The sequence below is a fragment of the Mixophyes fleayi genome, chromosome 1 (genome assembly GCF_038048845.1).
Source record: "Mixophyes fleayi isolate aMixFle1 chromosome 1, aMixFle1.hap1, whole genome shotgun sequence".
Classification (NCBI taxonomy): Eukaryota; Metazoa; Chordata; class Amphibia; order Anura; family Limnodynastidae; genus Mixophyes; species Mixophyes fleayi.
In genome coordinates this window covers 41,159,101-41,182,123 of record NC_134402.1, presented here as the reverse complement: position 1 = coordinate 41,182,123, position 23,023 = coordinate 41,159,101, and the positions used below count along the sequence as shown (strand labels likewise).

At 41.5% G+C, this 23,023-nt stretch overlaps 1 protein-coding gene across 1 annotated transcript in view; it reads right to left on the bottom strand.

The window, feature by feature from the left end:
* The window catches only part of LOC142159315 (proton channel OTOP1-like), a 68,063-nt gene that overhangs the window by 2,354 nt on the left and 42,686 nt on the right, over positions 1-23,023 (bottom strand). The window contains exon 5 of the mRNA XM_075214423.1: positions 9,804-9,934. Coding sequence (XP_075070524.1) covers positions 9,804-9,934 — 131 coding nt within the window. The remainder of the gene's footprint in view (positions 1-9,803; positions 9,935-23,023) is intronic.

Genomic DNA, 23,023 nt, shown 5'->3' with positions numbered 1-23,023 from the left:
TTTGAGTATAGGATACCAAATATGAATACATTATATGAGGGATGGTGTCGATATGCATATATTTTTATATATAAATCTTCCTATATGTGTGATTTATTTTTTACGTAATTCTTAACATTATTTTGTTATCTTCATTAATGGAGCAACTATTATTACAAGAACATATGCAGACGTACAATACCATAGGATTCTAAATAAAAATAATAAATAATAACTTAAATACCAGTGACAGCTAAGTATATAAATGCATGCTATGACATGAGGGCGCTGTAGCTGAGTCAAGCTAGGTCTTATAAGAGAGACTAAAGCAGGGGTGTCCAACCTTTTAGCTTCCCTGGGCCACATTGGAAGGCGACAAGTTGTTTTGGGCCGCACATAAAATACACTAGCACTAATGATAGCTGATCATCCAAAAAAACCATAGAAAAGATTGCAAATGTCCTTGTTGTTGCTCAGTGCTTCAATGGCATGCTAATGGCTGCTGTCAAACATCAAGGGATATTGTTACAACATTTTATGAAGGGCTTCAATGCAGCAGTCATTAAGACAGGAAGATAAGGTCCTTGATGCTCCAGGACCAGGTGAGTTTATGCACTAGTCAGCGTCCCTTGAAATAATAAAAAAACAAAACAAAAAAAACCCCTTAACTTACCTTTTAATCGGCTTGTTCTCTGATCCTCTTCTCTTGTTTTTTCCGTTTTACTGTGATGACATCACGCCCGACATTCACTGCGAGCGTCGCACGGAGGAGGAGACAAGGGAGGGACCGCGTGACCACAAGGTAAGTATTTTCTTATCTTTTTCTTTTTTTGCAGGATCTTTTTTTCATTAACAGCGCTGCCCCCTTGCTACATCCAAAACTCCTGCTGGGCCACATTTACAGGCATGCTGGGCCGCATGTGGCCCGCGGGCCGCGAGTTGGACAACCCTGGACTAAAGAGACTAAATTCCTTGCTGAGAACCCACTGATGAGCTCACCTGTCTCAGAAATTTCCACACCATGTATGTATAATACACAAATAGTATACAGAGAAACCATCACAGATTGTGGATGATGTTGTCGCGGATATTGGTATTCACTGAGAGCAGACGCAGGGGTCAGGATAGGTGGCACAAGTTCTAGTTCAGAGAAACATGCAAAAGGCCAGAGTGACGAGCCGACAGGTCTGATTAGCGTATCAAATGAGTACAACTGTGTTGGATATATAATACAGACTAGTTGCTTGTCAGATCAGTTCTGCACAAGCCATCTATTCTCTATGTAAGGCAGATTCAACAAACTTCAGAGGCATCATTTCCAAAGGTATCATTTATACTAAGCGTGAATTCAGGCAACGTGCTCTATGATGTGTCCTGCTGTACTTTTTCCCTCTGTCTAATACTTCTATTGGTGATAGTTGGCAGAAATACTCATTGCTAGTTTGGAATTTTCCCATGAAGCACTAAGTGATAATAGATTGAGAACTTAGAGATTATACAATTGGTTCCCAAACTATGTGCTGCGGCTCCCTGGGGTGCCCTGGCATTCTCACAGGGGTGCCATAGCCAGGACTGGTGGTAAACTGGGTAAGCACGGAGGGGCACCACTTGGTAATTATTTTGGCTTAGGGGTGCCTTGAAAAAATTATGGACACCCTAAGGGTGCCTCAAAGTGAGAGAGTTTGGGATCCACTGTATTATACTATATAATTCATTTTGTGCAGCTTCAGTCCCAAAATGATCAACATGTATATAAATATCACATCATCATGTACACTTAATATGCAATTTTTTATTATTGGAACCACCATCTGGTTTGTCAGGTCTTGCATGTTTCTCCCAAAGGAGACTATAATGCCTTTACATATCTTGGATCAAGTTTCCGAGCTTTGTTCCCTGGTCAGCTCAACTGACCCTTTATGCAAATACTGCTTCACCATTGTCACGTTATCCATATCACAGTGAATAAATAATCATACAAACCATTTTAAACTTGTAATTGTGATTGTCTTTTAGATAATGTATGGCTTTTATTTCTTGAACAAAACTGTAATGGTGCTTGTTTGTAAGGTTGTAGGTGATGGGTTGCATTGCAGTGGTGAATGTTTACTCTTCTTGATGACCACTTGACACAATTTTGGTATGGTATCTGGATGGTTTAGCACAGGAGCAGTAGAGAATTCTTTCTTTAACAACTGAAATGTGGATCCCACTTCTGGGGGTAAATGTATCATAGTCCGGTTTTTGCATCCCGCCCGAGATTGGCGAGATGACAGCTAAAATTTAAAGCGGCGCTGCCTTGTAAAGGGAAACTTGCCTTTACAAGGCAGCGCCGCTTTAAATTTTAGCTGTCATCTCGCCGATCTAGCGCGGGATGCAAAAATCGGACTATGATACATTTACCCCCTAGTGGCCAGACTTGATCATTTTTTCTTAATGAATTTTCACTTAAAGCTGCTGCTGTATTTTTCCAAGACTGTGCAAAACATATATTTTGAGAATATAGTTGTTATAGGACAGCATTAACATATGCTACGCACTACTTTACCTGAACATGGGCACATTTGTTTTGTGCAGTTAAAAAAACCAAACTACAAAACGGTATTCTTAACCCTTAGCTTGCCTCTGATTACCTTCAATAGTTAAAAAAAACCTCTCACCATAACAGATGAGTGTGAATATATGCGGCTATGTCCAGGTGACTTTTTTTGAAAAACACTCTTAACAATGCTTTCATGTTGTTGTGTCCAGAAGTAAGGAGAACTAGGCAGTTCTTGTTTTTTCATGGCACTCCAAATTATTTAGGAGCATTTGTTTTAGAATTCCATTGATGTTTTAGGGGAGTCTTAAAAGTACTTAACTCACACCTCCTAGGGCAAGGCCTGGTCATAAAGACTTATCCCTAGAAAGTTGGTCCCTGGAAATGTCCCTATTTTCCATTACTCAATATATATAGCTCTAGCTATATATTTTATATATTCTATTTTGTAGGATTTATATTGATAAGGAGTATATCAAATGCAGAATAATTAAATTATAATGAAGTTCAGTATAAAGGGCACCAAGGTCCGCCTACACTGAATCATAAATGATGTGTTTAGATGCACATCCCCATCAGGAAACTGTCCTCAATGTGAGCAGCCGTGGAGAAGGGAACTACACAAAATCTGTTCACAGGAGCAGATTGTATTATAGGAAAACAAAGATTTAGTGATACATAGAAACATAGAATTTGACAGCAGATAAAAACCGTTTGACCCATCTAGTCTGCCTATTTATTAACCTATGGTAACCTCAAACCCTATTTGATCATTAGTTCTTTGTAAGGATCTAATATATAAATGTCTAGTGGCGTGTGTTAGTCTGTCTGTGTGTGTGTGGAAAAAATAAAACCGAGCTGCAGCGCCACCTGCTGGGCAGAGTTATACACTGACCTACTAAATTCTTAGTGTGTGTGGAAAAAAAAAATCTGAAAGGGCTGAAATTTGGTATGCTAAGATGTTTTTAATTTGTTAATTTAATTTGTTAATTGTTAAAAGTGTTTATAAAGATTTAAAATATATATATATATATTTCTTGAAGGAGAAGTGACAGTGGGGAGTGGTTGGTGGTTGCCGGGGGTGACAGTGGGGAGTGGTTGGTAGTTGAGGCCTGGGCTATGGCCCAAATGCATGACAAGAACCTTTTTAACACCTTAAGTAGCTTGATTTGACTAGAATGCATGAGTATCATGCACGGGTTAACTTGTATCCTTATGTCTATCCCAAGCATGTTTATATTGCTCAACTGTATTAGCCTTTACCAGAGCCGTAACTAGACATTTTAGTGCCCTGGGCGAAACAGAACACTGGCGCCCCCCCCCCCCCCCCCTCCTTCCCCACAACATACCTTTATGGGAGTAGATGCTGCTTCTCAGCAGTTAAGCATTGCCGGTGTCTTCCACCTGCTGGTGTCTTATGCTCTGTTGCTGCTTAGACGGATCCAGGAATATTGGGGTCCTGTTTGGAAAAGAGATTGTTATTACTCACCTCCTGGAAAGTTGAGCAGTGAGTGAAGAATCTAGGTCTCCCTCCCGAAACCAGACAGACATTAAATCAGTAGCTTTTTCTGTTTAAAAACAGGCCTCCTTCTACCCAATCAGCTCCAGAATCTAATTAATAGCATTTACAGTTAATGTCTATTTCCCTCCATATAGCCCCGACATCAAATTAACAGCACCCACGTTTCATAAATAAGCTTCCCCCAGTCCCGACATTAAATTAATAACATTCCCATTTAATAAACAGACACACCTTACGCAACAGCCCATACATTAAATTAGTAGCATTCCCATATAATTAATAACATCCCCATTTAATGAACCAAATTATTCCTCACCATACCCAAGTTTCAATAAAAGTCTCCATATTTAACAAACAGACTGTCATCAGCCCTGACATAAAATTATTAGCATTTCCATTTAATACAAATGCCTATTTCCCGCACCAGCCCCAAAATCAAATTATGGCTTACAAATTTCCCCATATTTAATAGCAATTATTATTATATAATTAATATTTTACTGATTTTTATATTACTTATGTTATTATACTATGCATCATATATTTATGTACTCCAAAACCCTGCATCTCCCTCTATTCTCTCCAGACCCCACCCCCACCTCCATACTCCCTTCACTTTAGACACCCTCCTCACCACTTCTCTCCAGAAACCCTTCTCAACAGACCCCCCACTCCTTCTCTCCAGACACCCTCCTCACCAGACCCCTCACTCCTTCTCTCCATACCCCCCATTCACTCCAGACACCTTTTTCTCCAGCCCTCTCACCAGACCTCTCTCACAGACCTCTCTCACAGACCTCTCTCACAGACCTCTCACGAGCCCTCTCCCCTGTCCTCTCACTAGACCTCTCTCATAGCCCTCTCTCCAGCCCTCTCTCACAGCCCTCTCACCAGACCTCTCTCACAGACTTCTCTCCAGCCCTCTCTCACAGCCCTCTCTCACATCCCTCTCTCCAGCCCTCTCTCACAGCCCTCTCACCAGACCTCTCTCACAGCCCTCTCTCACAGCCCTCTCTCACAGTTCTCTCTCACAGCCCTCTCTCCAGCCCTCTCTCACAGCCCTCTCACCAGACCTCTCTCACAGCCCTCTCTCACAGCCCTCTCACCAGACCTCTATCACAGACAGGGCCTGATCAACCACTAGGCTGATCAGGCTGCAGCCTGGAGCGCTGAGTCCTGGGGGGGCGCAGCGCGGAACACTGACAAGCTGTTGGGTTTTTTTGGGGGTTTTTTTTCTTCAAGTGCCGGTGATCGGCTTTTTTCTCCTCTAATGGGGCCGCCCCTGGCCTCAAGGGGGCGGTCCCGCATGTTCCTGTGCCCAATCACGCAGCTAACAGCATCCAACGCTGTTAGCTGCCCTATCAGTGTATTGATTATTGTGGTCACGTGAGATCTCACATCTCACGTGACCACACTAATCACACAGAGCGCGCCTGCAGCTAACAGCATTGGATGCTGTTAGCTGCGTGTGAAGATGACAGAAGCACCGGCGTCTGGTCAGAGGAGAACAGAAGACAGCAAGGTAAATACTTGTTAAATGTCAGTGGGGTGACACATCGGATGTGGAGGGGGGGATCTTATAAATTGGATATGGGGGGATTAATGATCTGCTAGTATGGATTGGATAGGGGGGATTAATGGAGTGAAAATGGGGAGGTAATGAACTGGCTAGAGGGGGGCTTATGAATTGGATGGGGGAGTTAATGAAATGGCTAGAGGGGGGGATTAATGAAGTGAAAATGAGGATTAATGAACTGGCTAGAGGGGGGGGGCTTATGAATTGGATAGAGGGGGCATATGAATTGGATGGGGGAGTTAATGAAATGGCTAGAGGGGGGGATTAATGAAGTGAAAATGGGGATTAATGAACTGGCTAGAGGGGGGGGCTTATGAATTGGATAGGGGGGCATATCAATTGGATGGGGGTGTTAATGAAATTGCTAGAGGGAGGTGATTAATGAAGTGAAAATGGGGAGGTAATGAACTGGCTAGAGGGGGGGTTAATGAATTGGATAGTGGAGATTAATGAAAAAGCAATGGGGAGGTAATGAACTGGCTACGGGAGGGGGGGGTTAGTGAATTGGATAGGGGGGGTCATAAACTGTCTGGTGCGGGTTGATAATAATGACAGGGGGATGAATTGGTGGGGAGGTGATGAAATAGCTTGTAGAGGGCAGGATTTCTGTATTGTGTGGCGGTGATGTTGATGCTGACTGTGGTTTCAGCGGTCACTAGAATACTAAATACTAGATAGACAGGGCTGGTAGATGTTACTATAGGAGTGTAAATAATTTTCATATATTTTATTGTCTGTCTGTACTAGGGGGTTGTTTTGTATCATTCAGGGTTTGTTAAAATTTTGCACTATAATACAATTTTTGCAATATTTTTTGCAATTTATTTTAAATACAGGACTCCCAAGTTTCCAGAATCCAACGGACAACACTCCAAGAACATGCAAAAGAGAACACCAGGTAGTCTACGCTGCAAGATCAGGTAAGAGAGGAAGTGCATAATGAAGTGTGTTTAATGTATTAATGTTTTACAATTTTATTTACAGATATATATCTATATATACAAAAATTTTATTTACACACACACTGGGGGGGGGACTAGTGTAGTAGCCTGGGGCGGCTGTGACCCTTAATCAGGCACTGATCACAGACCTCTTTCCAGCCCTCTCACCAGCCCTCTCACCAGACCTCTCACCAGACCTCTCTCCAGCCCTCTCTCACAGCCCTCTCTCACAGCCCTCTCACCAGACCTCTATCACAGACCTCTCTCCAGCCCTCTCACCAGCCCTCTCACAAGACCTCTCACCAGACCTCTCTCCAGCCCTCTCTCACAGCCTTCTCTCACAGCCCTCTCTCACAGCCCTCTCTCCAACCCCCTCTCACAGCCCTCTTTCACAGCCCTCGCTCCGCTCCTCTCCTGCCCCCTCTTCTCACTAGCACAGCAGTGTTTTACTTACCGTACTTCTTATGTCATCTTTTTCCTTCAGTGCCGGCTCCTCGTCGCCTGTGTTCTGACAGGGTCCTGACGTCATTATTTGTACGTCAGGACGCTGCAGGAGCAGGAAGCCGGCACCCTCCTCCTTGCGCTGCTGTCTCCAATGGGCAAAGTAGTGGCAGCACCTCAGGACTAGACTGCCACTCCATTGGGTATGAAATATTTAACGGGCGGGCGGGTGTTGCGCCCCTACTAGGCTTTGCACCCTGGGTGGCCGCACCGCCCTCGTTACGGCTCTGGCCTCTACCACCTCTGATGGGACTTATCTACTACCCTTTCTGTGATGTAGTTTTTCCTCTAATTTCCTGTGAACCTACTTCCCTCCAGTGTCAGTGCATGTCCTTGTGTTCTAATACTTCTCTTCCTTTAAAGAATGTTTCCCTCCTGTACCTTGTAAAAACCCTTAATATATTCGAAAGTTTCTATCATGTCCCTTCTTTGCTCCAAAATAAACATGTTAAGATCTTTCCAGACAAGTTTTGTGCTGTAGACCATGCACCATTTTAGCTGCCCTTCTTTGTACAGTCTGTAATGTATTTATATCCTTCTGAAGATATGGCCTCCAGAACTGAACGCAGTATCTAGATGAGGCCGTACCAATGACCTATACAGCGGTATTATTACTTTCTTTCTGCTACTGATTCCTCTCCCTATGCAACCAAGCATCTGACTTGCCTTCCTCATTGCTTTGTTACATTGCTCACCTGCCTTTATGTCACCTGAAATAGTGACTCCCAGATCCCTTTCCTCCTCAGTAGTTTCCATTATAGTGCCGTTAATACTATATTTAGCCTTTGGGTTTTTGAGACCTAAGTGTATGATTTAGCATTTTTTGGCATTAAACTGTAGATAGACCTAGATCATCGATTATTTGTTTTATCCCTGCAGGTGTGTCTACCCTATTACATATCTTTGTGTCATCTGCAAAAAGGCATACTGTCCTTTCAATATCATTTGCAATGCTCCAATAAAGATAATAAAAGCACTGGTCCAGGTACAGAACCCTGGGGCGCTCCACTGGTAACCTTTCCCTCATGTTAATGTACTCCATTTACTACAACTGTGTTTTCTATCCTGCAACCAAGATCTTATCCATTTAACCGTCCTAGAATCCAATTCCAATCTTTCGAGTTCATTTAGCAGTCTGCGATGTGGAGTTGAGTTATTATATTGTAGATATAGATATTATATATAGCACAAGATGAGACCCACAATATACACAAACATCTGCATTTATGTGTGTATTGTTAAATCTCAAGGTATTTGACATCATGTATGCTCAGAGGATAAAGCTCATTTTCTTTTAACTCAGTACTTTATATCTTGATGTCTGCAGAAATATAATATTCTTTTCCTATTGAAAATCACTTCCCACCTTCACTCCACACTTACTTTCTTCCATCCGCCTCTGCATGAGCAGCACAGGTACCTATCGACAAGTCATGAAAATCAGTGCTTTCCTGCACCTGCCCTATAGCAAGTACACAGTGGCTCAGTGGTTAGCACTTCTGCCTCACAGCACTGGGGTCATGAGTTCAATACCCAACCATGGCCTTATCTGTGAGGAGTTTGTATGTTCTCCTCGTATTTGCGTGGGTTTCCTCTGGGTGCTCCGGTTTCCTCCCACACTCCAAAAACATACTGGCTGCTAACAAATTGACCCTAGTCTGTGTGTGTGTTAGGGAAATTAGACTGTAAGCCCCAATGGGGCAGGGACTGATGCGAGTGAGTTCTCTGTACAGCGCTGTGGAATTAGTGGCGCTATATAAATAAATAAATGATGATGATGATGAAATGCCTCCTAACAGGCGTCTCTACTCCTGTGTCTGCAGGCTTTAATGAGCCACATGTACACGAACACGCCTTTAGCGTACTCAGCCTGCTTATCTCCCCCATAATGCCTCTCCAGGTGCAGGTGGCATAATTGCCAGAATCATGCAAGTCTGCATAATAGCATTTTCTGGGCATGCGCAGAGTATTTTTAACGCAAGGTACACTATGCAAGCTGGCGTACATCCTTCTCTGCTTCAGCCCCATGTGTGATGAGGTCAGCAGAGGAGAAAGGTAGAAGGGAGGAGAGGACTGGATAAGTATGATTCGCAGCCACAAACAATAGGATGAATGGTCCCGGCGGAGGGACCCATTTCTAAGGGGGATATCAGGCAGTTGGGCCCTACAGAGATTTTCCCAGTATCACATTGGTCCAGCCTTTCCCTATCCTAGGCGGTAGTGTTTTGTTATATCCATATAATTCCTACACATTTTATGCATTATATTCCAGATCGTGCAAACTAGAAAAATTTGCCTGATCATTTTCTAGTACTGTTTATATTAGGTAAACTTGTACGTATAATGCTATTTTTGCATTTTTGAAAAGGTATCAGGTTTAGTATTACATATATGTCTACAGTTCCCTTTCTTTTTTAGACATTTTGGATAGATTTCCTCTGCCAAGTCAGTTGTTAGAAAGCAACTAATGGTATTTTTGGAAAACATAAAGTGTCCTGGAAAAAAAAGTATGATTTGTGTGAGTACTGCACAGAAAAACTATTAACATTGAAGTTGGAATGTGATTAGCCCAAAAAGTGCCAAAATAGGATCAGCACAGTTCTGAGAATACTATCCCAGTAGTGAAGGAGTTAAATCAATGGCAAATATATACTCCCTTTGGATGATACTCAAATAATGCATTCAATATAATAATTGAAAATGGCAAGCACTCAATCTTATTCCAAATCTCAACATGGAACTTACGTATAGATATATTTTCAAACCCAAGAGACATCAGTCGACCTAAGTGCTCTTCCAGTTGATGGTCTGATTCTGTTGCTACCGCACTAGCCCAGAGTAACAAATTTGTAAACACAGAATGGATTAAGCCAAACCTATAAAAAATGATAACAATAATGATAATACAATAATAAACATACATTGCTACTATACAAATGTAAACATAGACACAATTATCAGAAGATATCTCTATGCTTTGATGTATTTATTTTTGTTTGTAATTTCATTTGTATTACAACGTCCTTTCCTACACTGTGCAGATAAATATTATGGTTCTTTATAAATACTGTATAGCATATGTCCCAAATGTTATGTCCCGGAGAGGAGATCAAGAAGAAGTGCATGGCGCGATTCATGATTTCTACGATTTCTTCATTGTGCCACAAGGAGCGTGGCCAAAATGACAGGATTCCCAGAAATCAAGTCACTATGAAGTGCGTGGGATCCCAGAGAAAGGCCTGCTTTCTATGGGTCCAGGAGAACTACTTGAAATTTGTGAGTCTCCTGGACATTCTGGAAGATTAAGCAAGTATGCTATATAGTGAAAATAATTAAATAATTATCGTTACATATTACAGAAGGAAATTTACAGGTTGTAAAGCAATTTAATTGTTGTGATTGTAGTAAAACACAAAAAAATCAACAGTGCATAATGTTAAATTTTAAATGTAATCTCCAATAGGGAAAGGACTGATGTGGATATGATTGGTGCTATATAAATGTAAGCTCTGATAGGGAAAGGACTGATGTGAATATGATTGGTGCTATATAAATGTAAGCTCTGATAGGGAAAGGACTGATGTGAATATGATTGGTGCTATATAAATTTAAGCTCTGATAGGGAAGGGACTGATGTGAATATGATTGGTGCTATATAAATGTAAGCTCCAATAGGGAAAGGACTGATGTGAATATGATTGGTGCTATATAAATGTAAGCTCTGATAGGGAAGGGACTGATGTGAATATGATTGGTGCTATATAAATGTAAGCTCCAATAGGGAAGGGACTGATGTGAATAGGATTGGTGCTATATAAATGTAAGCTCCAATAGGGAAGGGATTAATGTGAATATGATTGGTGCTATATAAATGTAAGCTCCGATAGGGAAGGGACTGATGTGAATATGACTGGTGCTATATAAATTTAAGCTCCAATAGGGAAAGGACTGATGTGGATATGATTGGTGCTATATAAATGTAAGCTCCGATAGGGAAGGGACTGATGTGAATATGATTGGTGCTATATAAATGTAAGCTCCGATAGGGAAGGGATTAATGTGAATATGATTGGTGCTATACAAATGTAAGCTCCAATAGGGAAGGGACTGATGTGAATATGATTGGTGCTATATAAATGCAAGCTCCAATAGGGAAGGGACTGATATGAGTATGATTGGTGCTATATAAATGCTAATAAATAATCATAATAATAGAATCATAGAAATTGATAATGAATCCACACAGACTACATATATATAAATATATATATATAGATGTAGAGCAGCGTGTCCAGCAAATCACTATCACAATTACTAGTTCAATGTGACCAGGCTAAAGAAAAGGGGAAAAACAGCAAACAATACGCAGTGAGAACTCAAAAGAATCTGAGCTGGCGGACAGTTGAATACGCGTTGAAGTGTAAGCCTGACTTTTCGTTGGACAGAAAAAGACTGCAACACTATAAAACTAAGATTGAGGTAACCAACCGGTTAACCCATGATGGCTGAAGATTGAATACATCATTACAGTCTACAAGATATCCCTTCAGATAAGCCGTAAAACTTCTGGTTTCTGGTACGCATACATCTGCACTAGTGTGACTTGTTTGTCCCTATTTTTTGCACTTTGCTTAATGGGATTACCCTGAATGCTACTTGGCTCTGTGTGATTTTTCACCATATATGGTATCTTTATCCACCCTGGGTATTGTGGATATCCAAATGGTGGAAAGTTTTGGCTCACATTGCTCTGGTGATTAGGTTCATTTCCTGGATTCTTGTGTGGCTCCATTATTATACTGTACTACACTAGTGTGCGCCTCCTCTTTCATCTTTTCTAGATTTTTTCCTGCTACACCGCTTGGTTCAGAGGATTGGCAGCCGCCCACACAGGGGAAGTGTGACATATGAAGGAACCAGTTCAAGATATTGGACTTTATTAATGTATTTTTTTACTGGTGTATTGTCTTAGCGCCATTTGTATCTATTTTGTATATATATATATATATATATATTTATATATTCAACTAATCATACTTAAGATGACATTCATTAAATGTATGATGTAAGTTATAGGCATAAGGATAGGTGAGAGGTCCAAGAGACAATGCCATCTTGTACTATTATAATTAAGAAATGATAGGCTTTGCCCACTTGTATCTCTCATTATACTACCATCCTATCTGCTGCTCTGCCATTCTTTGCACCCAATGTCATCTTGTTTTACTAGTAGGAAATGTATCTTTTATAACATTGCTAACCAACTATTGTATGCAATTGCATTCATAGTCATAAGTTCGGTTTTAAGAAATTGTTTCAGAGTGAGTTCGCACAAGATATGGCACGCAAACAGGCATAAATGATTTAGGCCTAATTTGTTTATTTCTTGCATTAGGAAAAATTCACACAATTGTATAACCAAGAAAAAGTTTGGGGGTATTTTTTTATATATATATATATATATATATATATATATATATATACCGTATTTCCCCATGTATAAGACGCACCTTTTTCCCCAAAATGTTGGGTCTAATAACTGTGTGCATCTTATACAGGGGTAGTAGCACTTACCCTGTCAGATGATTCCTCTGTCCGGTAAAGTCTTCTCTCTGTCTGATCCTGATGCTGGAAACCCGATCAAGGTCCTCTCTGCGATGTCCGGATGTCCTTTCAGGACCTTGAGGTCCTGAAAGGATTGTCAAGGTCCTGAAAGGACATCCGGACATCGCAGAGAGGACCTTAATCGGGTTTCCAGCATCAGGATCAGACAGAGAGAAGACAGAAGACTTTACCGGACAGAGGAATCATCTGACAGGGTAAGGCAGAATTGATTATAGCGTTGTCTCTCCTCTGTATAAGCTGCACATTTACTCTGTGAAAAAATTGAGGATAATGATTTATATAGGTGCGTCTTATACAGTGGAGGGTCCTATACATGGGGAAATATGGTATATATATATATATATAGAGAGAGAGAGAGAGAGAGAGAGAGAGAGATTTTTTTTATTACGTATTCGGTAAGAGCAAATAAATGAATAAGCACATCTTGCAAATGAAAAATTAAAGATACAGCAAATTGTGTATATTATTATTATTATTATTATCATTTATTTGTTAGGCGCCACAAGGTTTCTGCAGCGCCTTACATAGTACAAACAGTAGACCATACAGGGTAAAACATTACAGAGCAATAAACACAAAGTACCAATACTTCAGAAACTCCGGGCAGACATATGGAGTAAGGACGGAGCAGAAGAACAGGTATGGAGACAGGAGGGGAGAGGGGCCCTGCTCATGCGAGCTTACATCCTAAGGGAGGGTGGACAAAACAGGCACGGAGGGAGGCAGTGATGCAAGGGAGAAGAAGAGACCAGGGGAGAGGGGGGAGAATAAGCAGAGTGGATGAGGGGTTAAGTGGATGGTTGGTAGGCTTTCAGGAACAGGTGAGTTTTGAGTGCCCGTTTGAAGGAGCACAGATTGGGAGCGAGACGGATGGAGCGAGGGAGGTCATTCCAGTGCAGGGGGGCAGCTCGGGAGAAGTCTTGGACTCTGGAGGGAGAAGAGGTAATTAGAGTGGAGGAGAGGCGACGGTCATTAGCCGAGCGCAGGGAGCGGGCAGGAGTGTGAATGGTAAGGAGGTTAGAGATGTAGGGGGCAGTAGACTGGGAGAGAGCTTTTTAAGTGGTAGTGAGAAGTTTAAAGAGTATTCTGTAGGGGATAGGGAGCCAGTGTAAGGCCTGGTAGAGAGGGGAGGCAGAGGAGGAGCGGCGTGAGAGAAAGATAAGTCTAGCAGCCGCATTAAGCACAGATCAGAGGGGGGCGAGATGGGAGAGGGGGAGGCCAGTGAGGAGAAGGTTGCAGTAGTCAAGGCGGGAGATGATAAGTGTATGGATGATGGTTTTGGTGGCGTCTTGTGAGAGGAAGGGTATATGACCACTTTTCACTAAAAATTGTGAAAAATAGATAAAATATTGTCATTTTGAGCTGTTTTTGCTCCTAAATTACTATTTATAGCATTACCATTCATTTAGTCATTTCCATTCTATTTTCTAACTATCTCTTCACAATGGTCCCAATTTTCACCAAAGTTGGCCAAAGTCTGCAGCGAGCTGTCTTAATGAAGGATTCTGTAACTTTACCATCATTGCATTTGCTTTCTCCCACTCAATTCAAAACATATAAAACTGCATTGTGTTGCTATTTTCCTTTCATTGCACCCAACCCTCCTTCTCATGTTCAGACTTACTGTTACTACAATTGAATAAATAACCACACTGACACTAATGTAAATTTGGTAAAAGTTCACACTTTTTATTTAAAGAAAAATGGTGGCGGAGAGAGCAATGCGAGTCAGCTAACAACTAATAGCAAAACCAAATAGTGGAATGGATGATTATTATTATTGTATCACTGGTCCCAGGATATAATCCTTTACAATATTACAGCTTCCTAGTAACTGTCATAAGCTTTTAGAACTAGCAGTAGAGGTCTTCACCTACACTAGAGTGCAAAAGTCTTTGACCAAAGCTTATTTGTTTACTTATATTGCTCTATCTTAATGAATATCAACTCTTATTTATCCCTAAAGTCATTATCATGATTACAATTGAGACTTTAGGACTTTACTTCAAATCTACTATACTTAATATACCATATTATTTGTAAACACAAGCGTATTACATTTTCATCGCAATCCCAAGAGTTTATTGATATGCTGAAGTACGTAATTTTGATCTGATCCTTGATAAATCTGGTATGTATATTGATTAATTTTATTCAATAATATTTTTAATATAAAATATATTTTTATTAATTGAATATTTTATATCTTACTTTATTTAAAATTTAATTTCTATTTTTACAGTGTTAAAATCAATCATAATAACCATAACTTTTTAAAAATTAAGACAAGACGCGAATATTCACTTGAATTGCTTGGCAACATTGAAACTCATTCTGCAGAAGGCCATACTCATCGACAAATTGCTAAACAATAAAAAAAAATTCCATGGTCTAGTGTAATGTATACATTAGCTTGATACAAAGAAACAGGTACAAACGTCACTAAGAAACGTTCTAGACCAGTGATGGGCAAACTACGGCCCGCGGGCCAGATCTGGCCCACTTAGAGGTTCTATCCAACCCGCCAATATTTTAAAAAAAATCATTAAAATATGCATAAAATTATTAGGGCCGACCCTGTGTGTCAGAACCTTCATTTTTATGCCTTCCCAGCTATTTCCTCCATTACACTTCATCCTCCTTCCTAAAAGGACACTTCGTATGTCAGTCACTCAAACACCTGCCCGCCCCCTAATGGCTGAAAGTCATGTGAGAAGAGATGGGCTGGGCCATATACTAAGGCGGATTTTGATTGGCTGCTGTGTTGTCAGTTAGTGGCTCACCAGAAAGACGGATCTGCAACAACCTGCTGAAATAAGGGCTGTGTCTGTACGATCGCTGCACTTATAGAGGTAACACTGCTATATAACACCCTCCCGTCCCATTCAAAACATTTGTATTATATATTTCGATATTTGAGCTTTTTAATAAATTATATTGGCCCGCTTAAAGTTTTTCTTTTTTATTTGGTCCCCTCCTGAAAAAGTTTGCCCATCACTGTTCTAGACAATCCAGGTGTACATTAAAAAGGGAAAATAAAGATATTATTGTAATGAGTAAGTGAAACTGAAGACTCCCAGTTCAATCAAAGAAGAATAAAATTAGACAAACTCCAGTATCAGTTAATGCAGTTAAACGACATCTGCATAATGTAGGCCTAAATGGTTGCATAGCTTGCAGAAAACCATTGTTGATAATGTTACAGTATCATGTGAAACATTATTATGGATAAATATTTTCATTATTTTGTCTTTTATTAACAAATATTTTCCCAGGCCAAAGACTTTTGCCTGCTAGTGTATAGCAGCCGCCTTTCCCGTAGAGTTGGACGCACTCACAGGTACTCGGATGTCCCCAGGACTTAACTCAATGTAGTAAAAGCTTATGAGCAGGAACTGGTAGCATAGAGATAGGAAAATGGGGCCAACATCCCCTCAGGAGGCAGCAATAATTTAATTACAACCGTGCGCAGGGCCGGTAAGAGGAATTTGGGGCCCCCGGTACAGCAACTTTCTGGGTTCCCCTCCAAACATAGCAGGAGAAGGGATGTGCACTGCCACACAGCAGCAGCGCCATCAAAGGGGGCGTGGCCACATAGTGATGGGAGCATGGCCAACATGGACTGTGGCTCTTTACACATGACATTATGGGGGTAATTCAATTAGCTGCAAAGTGTATCCGGAACGTCCTTGAAACACTTTAAAGCAGAGATTTTGACAGAAATTTCTACCATAATTGCCGGTAATGTGCGCGGCGCGATGTCCACGCACCACATCACCGGCAATTGAATTCCTCCCATTATGTATTAAGATGGTGTTGCTCTCACCTACCTGTTATTGCAGCTTTCACAACCTGGTGCTGGATTCTTGTATGGAACCTGGAATGTTGGGATTTTTATCTCTTGCTCCTTACACTAAATTTATTTGTTGTTTAACTTATCTAATGGGCTTGCTTCATTTAGTGGCATGGCAGATGACATATTTTTTTGCAGCTGTTACAGTGTTCTACAGTCATGGCCAAAAGTTTTGAGAATGACACAAATATTATTTTTCACAAAGTCTGCTGCCTCAGTTTTTATGATGGCAATTTGCATATACTCAAAGTCCCTCTTTGCCATGACAATGAATTTTATTCCAAAAACATTTCCACTGCATTTCAGCTCTGCCACAAAATGACCAGCTGACATCAGGTCAGTGATTCTCTCTTTAACACAGGTGAGAGTGTTGACGAGGACATGTCTGGAGATCTCTCTGTCATGCTGATTGAGTTAGAATAACAGACTGGAAGCTTTAAAAGGAGGCTGGTGCTGGAAATCATTGTTCTTCCTCTGTTAACCATGGTTACCTGCAAGGAAACATGTGCAGTCATCATTGCTATGCACAAAAAGGGCTTCACAGGCAAGGATATAGCTGCTAGTAAGATTGCACCTAAATCAACCATTTATCGGATAATCAAGAACTTCAAGGAGAGAGGTATAATAGTTGTGAAGAAGGCTTCAGGGTGCCCAATAACTTCCAGCAAGTGCCAGGACCATCTGCTAAACTTGATTCAGCTGTGGGATCGGGGCACAATCAGTGCAGAGCTTGTTCAGGAATGGCAGCAGGCAGGTGTGAGTTCTTCTGCACGTAAAGTGAGGTGAAGACTTTTGAAGGATGGCCTGGTGCCAAGAAGGCCAGAAAAAAAGCCACTTCTCTCCAGGAAAAACATCAGGGACAGATTGATATTCTGCAAGAGATACAGGGACTGGACTGCTGAGGACTGGGGTAAAGTCATTTTCTCTGATGAATCCCCTTTCAGATTGGTTGGGACATCTGTAGAAATGCTTGTCTGGAAAAGGGAAAGGTGAGCACTACCATCATTCCTGTGTCATGCCAACAGTAAAACATCCTGAGACCATTCATGTGTGGGGTTGCTTCTCAGCCAAGGGAGTGGGCTCACTCATAGTTTTGCCGAAGAACACAGCCATGAATAAAGAATGGTACCGAAACATCCTCCAAGTGCAACTTCTCCCAACCATCCAAGATCAGTTTGGTGATGAACAATGCCTTTTCCAGCATGATGGAGCACCTTGCCATAAGGAAAAAGTGATAACTAAGTGGCTCGGGAATCAAAACATCGAAATTTTGGATCCATGGCCAGGAAACTCACCAGACCTTAATTCCACTGAGAACTTGTCAATCCTCAAGAGGCAGGTGGACAAACAAACAACCCACAAATTCTAACAAACTCCAAGCATTGATTAGGCAAGAATGGGCCCCACACAAGGCCATCAGTCTGTATGTGGCCCAGAAGTTGATTGACAGCATGCCAGGGCAAATTGCAGAGGTATTCAAAAAGAAGGGTCAACACTGCAAATATTGAACCTTTGCATATACTTAATGTAATTGTTAATAAAAGCCTTTGACACTTATGAAATGCTTGTAATCTTACTTCAGTATACCATAGCAACATCTGACAAAAAGGTCTAAAAACACTGAAGCAGCAAACTTTGTGAAAACAAATACTTGTTTCATTCTCAAAACTTTTGGCCATGACTGTACATGCGGTCGCTGAATGTCAAACATGCCCAGGAAAAACCATCACACGCAAACACCCTTTTCTAAATATAGATTTCACTGAATGGCCCTTTCAAAATTGACAAGTATTGAAAAATAGAAAAGATTAGAATATAACAATATAAAGCATTTTTTTGGGGTGTGCAGCTGCTACTGAAAATCACCCGCAAACACTCCTTTTAAAAATGGATATCACTAAATGAGCCTGTCAAAACTGACAAGTATTGAAAAATAGGCAAGATTAGAATATAATAATATAAAGCCTTTTTTTCGGTGCAAGTGCTGCTGAATCTCAGGCGCAAACACAGTTTTTTTGAAAAAAAATCCAGTTGTCACTGTCCCACATAAGATTAGTTTCAGTAGAAAAACTAGTTGCTAATAGTCTGTCAGCAAAAGCACACTTTTCCTACACTAACTAAATATACCACTTAGTTCACAATAATATCTAAATCAGTCTGTATATACTAGAGATGGGTGGGTCCGGTTCCCCGAGAACCGAATCCATCCGAATATCGCCTATCCGAGTACCGAGCCGAGTAGCTTGGTACTCTCCCGCCCGCTCCGAATCCAAATCGAGGCCGAACATCATTGTGACGTCGTCGGATCTCGGGGCTCGGTTCTCGTGATACTTCAAGATTATAAATACACGCCTCCACAGCAATCCATTGCCATTTGACAGAAGGAGAGAGCAGGGTGTAGTCACAGGCTGATTAGAGCAGGGACAGAGAATACAATATTCTTATTCCAATTGAGCTATCAAAAATTGCTAGAGAAGAGAGGAGGATAGAGGAGTTTTTTTGAAAATTACTATCTGTCAGCAGTATCTACCAAATACTTTTTAGCACTCCCCAGTGCTTTTGGGGTGTCCCCCATAATTGTGCATAAATATTTCTGGCTGTGAAAATTACTATCTGTCAGCAGTATCTACCAAATACTGTTTAGCACTCCCTAGCGCTTTTGGGGTGTCCCCCATAATTGTGCATAAATATTTCTGGCTGTGAAAATTACTATCTGTCAGCAGTATCTACCAAATACTTTTTAGCACTCCCCAGTGCTTTTGGGGTGTCCCCCATAATTGTGCATAAATATTTCTGGCTGTGAAAATTACTATCTGTCAGCAGTATCTACCAAATACTTTTTAGCACTCCCCAGTGCTTTTGGGGTGTCCCCCATAATTGTGCATAAATATTTCTGGCTGTGAAAATTACTATCTGTCAGCAGTATCTACCAAATAATTTTTAGCACTCCCCAGTGCTTTTGGGGTGTCCCCCATAATTGTGCATACATATTTCTGGCTGTGAAAATTACAATCTGTCAGCAGTATCTACCAAAAACTTTTTAGCACTCCCCAGTGCTTTTGGGGTGTCCCCCATAATGGTGCATAAATATTTCTGGATGTGAAAATTACTATCTGTCATCAGTATCTACCAAATAATTTGTAGCACTACAAGTGCTTTGGGCTCAGAATGGATTCAAAGCAGTCCACATATGAGCAGAATGAGCAACCAGGTTCTGTCACCAGTCCTGATGGTAGTGTTCCCAGTATGTCATCTGGGAAAGGCGATGTCAAACTACACCGTCTTTTGAAATCATCCAAAAAAACACAGACCAAAAAAAAAATTACGCTGTTGAAGCGAAAACAAGTCTAACTGAGGAAAAGTTAAGTGCCGATAAAAAAAAATTGCCAACATGCCATTCTACACATGCAGTGGCAAAGAGAGAATGAGGCCTTCACCTTTCTCTATTAGTGGCAGATCCAAAAAAGTTATCGAGCCTACAATTGGTGCACAACTTCTGTTACGCGTCAAAGCCGAGCTGCAAGATAACAGTAAGGCATTAGAGGTCAATGTTTGCTATGATTCACAAATGACAACAATCCCTGTGGAGAGTCCATCCAACAGTGGGATGTCTAATCGTGAGCATTCTGCTGATGTGTGCCTTAATAGCCCAAGTGTAGCCGGTGATACTCAAACTGAGGATGCCACTTTGGAATTAGAAGAGGATGAGGGGGAGATTTGTGTAGGCGACAAGGGCGCTAATGAGGATGTTGATGAGGATGAGGTTGTTTGTGTAAGTCCTGCACCAGTGTCAGCAGTTCTGGCACGTGACAAGAAAAAGGCCATTGTCATGCCTGGGCATAAAACAAAAAAATCCACTTCTTATGTGTGGAATTATTTCTACCTAAATCCAGACAACAATTGTATAGCCTGTTGTAGTGTATGTCAAGCCACAGTCAGTCAAGGGAGGGACCTTAACCATCTTGGAACCTCGTCTATGTTACGCCATTTGACGAGAGTTCATGGCAAAGTGTTGGGAAAAGCTGAAAGTTCTTCCAAAAAAATTACAAGCACTCCATCATCAGCTAAGACCCTCCGGTCACAGACATCCCGACGGCTACAAAATGCACCCACCACCCCATCTTCATCAATATCCTCAGTAGCGCTCGGAGTTAGCCCTGCATCCCACTTTTTAAGGCTGGATGACTCCTGCACTATAATTGGTTCCTCTGAAGAAAGCGTTAGTCCCACTGCTGCTGCTGCTGTTGCTGCTGCTGGGGGTGAATCGTCAGCCCAAAGGCAGGTCAAGAAAATGAGCAGTCCTACATTTCAGCAATTAACTGTGAAACAATCATTTGCTAGGGGAAGCAAATATGACAGCAGTCACCCAGTCGCCAAGCGAATCACAGACGCCATGGCTGCCATGTTAGTGTTAGATCTGCGTCCAATCTCCACAATAAACACAGCTGGTTTTTCACAGTTAATTGAGGTTTTGTGTCCGCGCTACAGAATCCATCGCGACACCATTTCTCCCGTAAAGCAATTCCACAACTATACCAAAAAGTGTGTAAAAATGTAGAGATTGCGCTGAAAAATGCCATTCTGCCCACTGTCCACTTAACCACAGATATGTGGACAAGTGGAAGTGGTCAAACCAAAGACTATATGACTGTGACAGCCCACTGGGTTGGTCATTCACCTTCACCAGCAGGAACAGCAGCAGCATTTACACCACTACGTAACATTTGTCACAGGCAGGCCACTCTTTGTATAACCGGCTTCACTAACAGGCATACAGCTGACAATTTGTTACGAAAACTAAGAGATGTGATTGATACATGGCTTATACCACTTGGACTCTCCCCAGGATATGTCATTTCTGATAATGCCAACAATATAGTGCGAGCATTACAGCTGGGTGATTTCCAACATATTCCCTGCTTTGCTCACACCATCAACTTGGTAGGGCAGAGCTTCCTACGAAATAACCGTGAGGTGCAGGAGATGCTTTCGGTGGCCCGTAAAATTTCAGGCCATTTCAGGCATTCAGCCACAGCATGTAGGAGATTACAGCAGCTCCAAGAGCAGTTTAACTTGCCCTGCCACCAACTTAAGCAAGAGGTGGTAACTAGGTGGAATTCCACCCTGTACATGCTTCAGAGGATGGAGGAACAGCGCAAAGCCATCCAAGCATATTGCACAAGCCATGACATTGGGAAAGGAGGGGGCATGTATTTCAGTCTTGCACAGTGGGGAATCCTTTCAGTGCTGTGCAAGGTGCTGAAACCATTTGAAGTTGTGACGTGTGAGGTGAGTGCAGACTCTGCTAGTTTGAGCCAAGTCATTCCTTTAATTAGAGTATTGGAAAAGCAGCTTGAGAAACTGAAGGAGGAGTTGAAAGCAAGCAATTCAGCAAAGTATGTTGGCCTTGTCGATCAAGTACTTCATTCGCTTCACAATGATCCTCGAGTTATTAAGATCTTGAACTCGGATCAGTACGTTTTGGCCACTGTGCTTGATCCAAGGTTTAAGACCTACATTGAGTCTTTACTTGTAAATGAGCGAGATGTGAACTGTTGCAAGGAGCTATTGCTCAGCAAGTTGGCCGCTGAACTGGGCCTCAGCTTGACTACGTGTCCTCCTTCACTTTCTCAAGCTGCTGCTGCTCGTAAAAAATTAAATTTCCCCAAAAGAAGCAGGGAAGACGCAGGGGGCAGACCAGAACAATTTAACATCTGGGCTGGTTTGAAGGATTTTTCCAAAAAATGTGTCACCTTGCCCATAACTCCATCCAATATGAGTATAAACATGCAAAGGATGGTGGAGGATTATTTTCAAGAGGTAATTGATATGGAAATGTCAGACAGTCCTTTTTCTTACTGGGAGGAAAAGCAGGCCATTTGGAAACCCATGTACAAACTTGCTTTGCAATACCTAAGCTGCCCACCCTCCAGTGTGTACTCTGAACGAGTATTCAGTACAGCCGGGAACTTAGTCAGTGATCGCCGTAGAAGGTTACTTCCAAAAAATGTGGAGATAATGGTGTTTATAAAAATGAACTACATGTTCCACGAGGAAGGCCTTCACCATCAAAGACATCCAAGCACTGACTGTTCTCTAATGGCGGATTCAAGCAGCGATGAATTGATAGTCTGTGATGAGGATGTACACACTGATGAGGGTGAGGATGAAGATCCAGATGATGACGATAACATCTTTACCAAACTTTCTATTTAAGTCTAGGGTTCAATCTACCCCCAAAGAGGAAAGGGACTTGGGGCATTTCCATATCACGTACCATCTTGAAAGGTTGCTGTTTTGGCAATTTCTCATTATGGGTAGGGTGTCATACACAAACTGACCCCAAACTGTCTTTGTCCATTTCAAATAATATTGTACAGTCTATAACGGCTGATTTTTTTTGTATTTTCTACAACTGGAGGGGGGCCTATAGAGACAGAAACCAAACTGCCTTTGTCCATTTCTTTACATATTTAACTATAAGTGT